General features: G+C 29.5%; 1 protein-coding gene across 1 annotated transcript in view; it reads right to left on the bottom strand.

The window, feature by feature from the left end:
- Positions 1–5,138, bottom strand: part of LOC107437845 (cystathionine gamma-lyase) — a 13,641-nt gene extending 8,503 nt beyond the window's left edge. Inside the window, exons 1-3 of the mRNA XM_043052721.2 lie at positions 4,596–5,138; positions 3,739–3,820; positions 2,389–2,484 (exon numbers count right to left, since the gene is read on the bottom strand). Of these exons, the coding sequence (XP_042908655.1) occupies positions 2,389–2,484; positions 3,739–3,820; positions 4,596–4,733 (316 nt within the window). The 5' untranslated portion in view covers positions 4,734–5,138. The remainder of the gene's footprint in view (positions 1–2,388; positions 2,485–3,738; positions 3,821–4,595) is intronic.
- Between the last annotated feature and the right edge of the window lie 1,005 nt (positions 5,139–6,143).

Below are 6,143 nucleotides of genomic sequence, written 5' to 3'. Positions count from 1 at the left end.
TATATATATATATATATATATATATATATATATATCTCAACTAATCAGAAAATAAGGAATTCTTACAGTTTTTTGAGTATTTAGATGGATACAAACCAGAATTTAAATTTGAAAGTTTTTTAGTAGAATGGTCAAAGGTCAAATCAAAGCATTTCATACTTAAAATTTATAAGCATTATAATAACATGATATTAACTTAATTTAATTAAATACGCAACACATATTAGTGATTTGAACATGAAAAGAAAATAACAGTCACAAAAGAAGACAAAATGAAAAAAACTGTTAAATTGCAATACTACCTAATCTATATCTACTGCCAGTAACAACAACAAAAAAATTTCTTACATTAAATAATACGTTTTATTGAACATTTTCACTACAAAAGAGAAACAAACTTTATTAAATGTTTTGAAAATTACTCCTAAATAATAATTTAAGACATGCAAAAAAAAAAAAAANAAAAAAAAAAAAAAAAAAAAAAAAAAAAAAAAAAAAAAAAAAAAAAAAAATCAGCAAGAATTGATAAACTTGTTGAAAATCAGAATGATATATCAATTTACTATTCAAATCTAGCAACTTCCTAGTATAATAAATCAGCATTGGGAAATGGGTAGAAATTAATTAAAAAAAAAGGTATTTTACAAATTTATACAAACAGTCTAACCAAGGATACACAATCATTTTAAAAAGTGAGCCAGAAAGACTTTAAAGTACCAGTTTAGGGTGAACATTAATATAAAACTGTATGTGTGAAAATGAAGGGAACATCTAGATTTCATTTGAAAGTATTATGAATGAACAACAAAAGTATAATTAATTACTTTCTAACTGAGGTACCAATAACAAAATTAAAAATGAATAAATAAATATTTTAAGTAAATAACTCAAAATTATTTTACAAGTATAGTTAGCTACAAGACTACAAAGCAAATTGTCACAGGAAATCTTTAGGCATAAGAGAAATTAAATTTTATTACTACAGAAGTTAACTTATTATGCATAAAACAAAGTTTTTAATTAATACAGTACCAGAATTACATGCTGGTCATGATTGGATACTATGTAATAAGACATCAATAGTTCAATAACTTACTGTTACAAAACATAGCTTAAAAAAGACTTTTTATGTTACTTTTGTCTTTCCTCATATATTTACAGGTACTTAAAACAATTCAGAAGCCATAAAAATAGATTTCGAGATCTGCTTTTGACCTCTGAGCTATAGATTGTGCATTAAATTTTTATGACACAGCTACACTGTTCAGCTTTGAGGACTCCGTCAGACTAAAAGTCTGGGTACGTCTGCTGCTATGGTAACTAGAGAAAGCACATTTCTAAGAGTCAATTGATCACAAAGCAAAGATTCTCACACTGACCTGTGCTAAAATAAAGCAAAACTTTTCATCCCATACCCTTAGTTGAAGTGACCTATGCTCCTAGCCACAGTGCTCGTCACCACACACGACTGATGTCTGATCACACAATAGGTTATACAGTGTTTTCATCATAGAAAAAAAATGGGTGAGAATTTCTCACCCTTTCTCAAACACAGGGTGAGATTTCAAAAAGTTAAGTGAGATTTCTAAAAAAACACAAAAACTCTTGAAAAAGAAATCATTTCTTTAATAATAATACATTTTTAACGTCTTCTATTTTTTAAAGTATTGAATATTTTTGATGCATCATCATAGAAGATTTTGCCTTTACTAGGTATTTGTCCATCTTACATTAGTGCATAAAAAATTTGAACGTCTTACATGAAGAAACCTTACCTACGGTAAACACGTGGTTGCAGAGAAATGTGTTCTGAAAGGGGTTCCGTGGTTGTGTTCTGTTGTTCGAAAAGGTTCTGAACAATACTGGTAAATAGGGAAGCTAGATAATGGGGCAGATGTTGAAAATAATGAAAGATCCAGTAAGAAAAGTGAAACGGATTTTATTCTAAATTGCGTAATTCGAAGCTTTTTCCGAAATGCGAGAAATTCGCGAATTTTGAAATTGATTTATAGAATGCGCGAATTTCTCGCGGTAATCATTTTTTAATGCGAGAAAAGAAAAAAATATGCGAGATTCTCGCGTTCTCGCGCTGTAGTGAAAACACTGGGTTAAGGATTAAGCATTAAATGCATCACAGTTACCAATATTTTGATAACAAACATTTTAAAGACATTTGTGTATATAAAACAACAGTGAATAAATATAATAAGGCAGATTTTTTTCTTCTCATAAATACACCATTTTGGAACACTTTAAAATAAAATCAAGTAAAAAAAAAACGGTACTTATGCTATCACAATTAAAATATATAGGTATCTAGTGAAAAATAAATATTTAGTGAATAAGGAATTAGGAAAAAAAGATAGTGATAATAAATTAAAGTACAACCTCCATAAAGATCATCAAAGCATATGATATGATCCCCAGCTTTTAACAAGTATGTTAAAGACATAGTAGCTGCTAATCCAGATGCAAAGCAAAGAGCTGAAATAATAAAATAGCTTAAATACTTCATTTATTACATTCAATATAAATTATGTAAAAATAACAAATTCAATGTACCCAATAATCATTTGGTACAGCTAAAAATAAGATCAGAAGTGGAATGAACTTATACATGATTTCCAAACTTATATTATTCCTCATTTAGTGTAAAATGTTTTGTGGTGATAGTTGAAAAACCTACATTTAATTATCTAAAGACAAAATTAACATCAATTTTTTTTTTTTTCTCCGGAGATTGCCTAAAAATAGGATCCTATCTTTGAAGGGGGGGAAAAACATATAAAAACCATGTCTTTTAAATTGAAGTAGTATTAAAATTAGGAATAAAATATTTCATGTTTTTATGAAAATATATTTTGTGAAGAATCTGTTTTAACTGTGAAAAATTTCGTGAAGGATATGTAATAGTCCCACACTTCTCAAAAAAATTTTACATAGAATTTCGTAAAAAGGCCCCCTTTTTAAAATTAAAAATGTTACAAAGCATTCATTTTTAAACTAAAATATATTATGTTTTTATGATAATATATTTCCTGATTAATCTGTTTTAAATATGAAAAATTTCGTGAAGGATATGTTAATGGTTCCACATTTCTCTAAAAATGACACCCAATATGTTTTCATGATTTCACACATCGTAATTTAGTCATAATGTTCATATACAAACAGGAGTTAGAGAAACAATGCAGCATAAAAAGAAAAATCAAACAGAAATTTAAAAGTTTTGTTTCCTACTATATCAGTCTGAAGAATCATGGGTAACAAGGTATACTTTAGTTTTAAAAAATCAAATTAACTAGTTCAATTTCAATAGTGTTATAATGAAACCAAAATCATCATAATAAATTATTTCTAAACATATTCATTATTATTATTTACAATTACTCATAGATAAAGCACCACTAGCATACTAATTATCATTCACTCTTCTTCATTCAAAATAATAATAAACAATAATTCTTTCAGATATTTTTAAGATATACAAGTTTATCAAATAATTCTGTGATAATAAAAAAATTTGGGTCTTGTGGATTTCTTTATGGGTCATAAATATATAACCAACATTTTCGGTGATAGATAACTTTTTATAAGCTGGCTATCAAAATTAGATATGCATTATATGAACTATATCTAGTTTCAAAAGCAAGAAAAAGTAATAAATGCATTGAATAAACACACTAAACACAACATAAAAATTAATAAATTGAAAATTTTATCTGATGGAGAAATTACCATATTTTCCATTTTCAAGAGATGCGATGCTCTGCTGTAAACACTCTCTGGTAGGATTTCCACTTCGAGAATAATCAAATCCCTGCAAAAGAAAACTTACTTTTACAGAGAATTATTCGATAAAATTTATTTTTTACATTAAAAAAATTAAAAACAGAATCACCTTTAAGGAAAATAAAAAATTTAATAAATATATTTTTCGAAGAATCGAACTAATTTTAATTTCATGTATGACAGCTTTTAATGAAAAGTAGTGAATTGCTGGGGGAAAAAAGAAACATAAATCCTACTTAAATGAATCCTTAGATAACAATGCTGTTTAGGAAACAATGGTTAACAAAAAATTAACTTTTTCTGGAACCTTTAATTAAACGTTTGACTAGTTAGGATAATTTCCCTTTTTCATTTAAATTACTGTCAAATTAACTTTAAAATGTAAATTAAATTTAAAATTGAATATCTTCTTAAAAATATTAAACAGTGCGACATGTACTATATTAAATAATGAAATAACCACATTAGCAACAACAACAAACAAAAAGTAACTATAAAAGAAAAAGAAAATTTCAAAGCGTCAGAAAAAAATATAATTTTAAATAAACACATGATAATAAAACAAGTAACAAAGTTAAAATACGTATGTAAATTCAACCATTTAAAAAATAAGTGTAGGCTGTTATTTTTAACATTTTTAAAAAATAATTTAAAGAAATAGGCGAATTTACTGGGACCGGCGAAATGGAAAAATATCGGTGATACCTAAAAGCACGGGACAAAAGTAAAAGAATAATGGAGACAAATAAAAAAATTTAATACTAAAATGAAAACAAATTTTAACAAAGAAATTAATATCTTACAGCAGTTTCACCCGGAGAAAATTGCTTAAAGGTAGTAGACAATGAAATCGGCGGAATGACGGCTCGGCTTTTCCATTTTTCGGGATCCTGACCATCGTGAATGCAACGTGTTGCGAAATCAGCAGAGGGTGGAGACATTTTAATCAGACTTAAGCAATACACTAGTACTTCTGCAAAAATTTAATAAACTGGGAGGAGGATGAAATGACGGGACTTTAAATAACGATAGATCATCGAAAGCGATCACGAGTGTTTGTTTACTGTTGACGCTTCTGGTTACGTATTTCTGCCTCAATGAATAACCATTTTTTCAAATTAAAAGGCCTCTAAACGAGCGATTTCACCGTTCTTCCAAAGGGGTCGTTTTTATTGCTATTGAAAACTGATGAAAACTGAACTGATTGGCGAGCTTGACGTTAGTCAATTCAGTTGCTCCATGTTTACTTATTCATTACGAATATTACCGCAGAAGTCAAGCATCATTGGCTGCGGTCAGTATGCGGGTGGGTGACAACTTGGATCAGTCTGTGTAGGGATCGAGGGTGTGCGCTATTGTTCCTCGTTAAACCGTTCTCTAAAGTGCTCAACTTTGCATGCAGGTCGTTGGTCGGGCTACCAAAGCGGGGTTGCCATCCCCTCTGCAGAGGATCAAAATTGTGATGGCATGTTTTCGGATCATCCTCAGGGATCTTTCCCAGATCGTTGCCAATGGCCCATTGCGCAGCTCTAGAACGACGTAAATGAACTACAACAACAGCATCGTTACGAATAATATTTTCGAAATATGAAAGAATAATATCATAATTTTTTTTAAAACTAGGAAACATATGCCGTTCAAAATTTTAAATTATTTTACATGCAACTTATTTTCTGAGTTTTACAATTGAATGGTAAAAAACAGTAGTTGATCGAAAATTGCAGGAAAATACCTAAATTAGAAACTTAATTATGATGAAAATTTTAAAGTTTTGCAATCAATTTTTTTCACCAATGTCTACTTTGTACTTAAGCAAGTAGCAAATTTGAGGTCAGGCCTCTAACCATTAAAATTGGATCCAAACATAAAAACCATGATACCATGATAGTCCGTTTTTATTTATTTAAATTTTTTTTTATTGATTTCTTTTAATGTTATCTTAAGGGAGCGAAGGAAACAAATTTTTTTCTGTACTTTTATTTCTTAGAGAAAATGAAACACCAAGCTGTAAATACTTAACCCAATCGCTCAGATTCCTTGCATTTTTTAAACTAAATATTCGCTATCGAATCGTCTATTAAATTCGCTTTTCAAACTCCTATACTTTTGCAAAAAAAAGAAAAAGAAAGGTCAATTGTTGTTGTTGTAATTTACGTCGCACTGGAGCTTCACAATGGGCTATTGGCGATGGTCTGTGAAACATCCCGGAGGATGATCCGAAGACATGCCATCACAATTTTGATCCTCTGCGGAGGGGATGGCACCCCCGCTTCGGTAGCCCGACGACCTGCGCGCGAAGTCGGGGACTTTACGGTAGCACAGTTTGACGAGGACCAATACCGCACACCCTC

This window comes from Parasteatoda tepidariorum, chromosome 6 (genome assembly GCF_043381705.1).
Source record: "Parasteatoda tepidariorum isolate YZ-2023 chromosome 6, CAS_Ptep_4.0, whole genome shotgun sequence".
NCBI lineage: Eukaryota > Metazoa > Arthropoda > Arachnida > Araneae > Theridiidae > Parasteatoda > Parasteatoda tepidariorum.
Note: the sequence above shows the minus strand (reverse complement) of the source record. Positions and strands in the feature narration are given on the sequence as shown.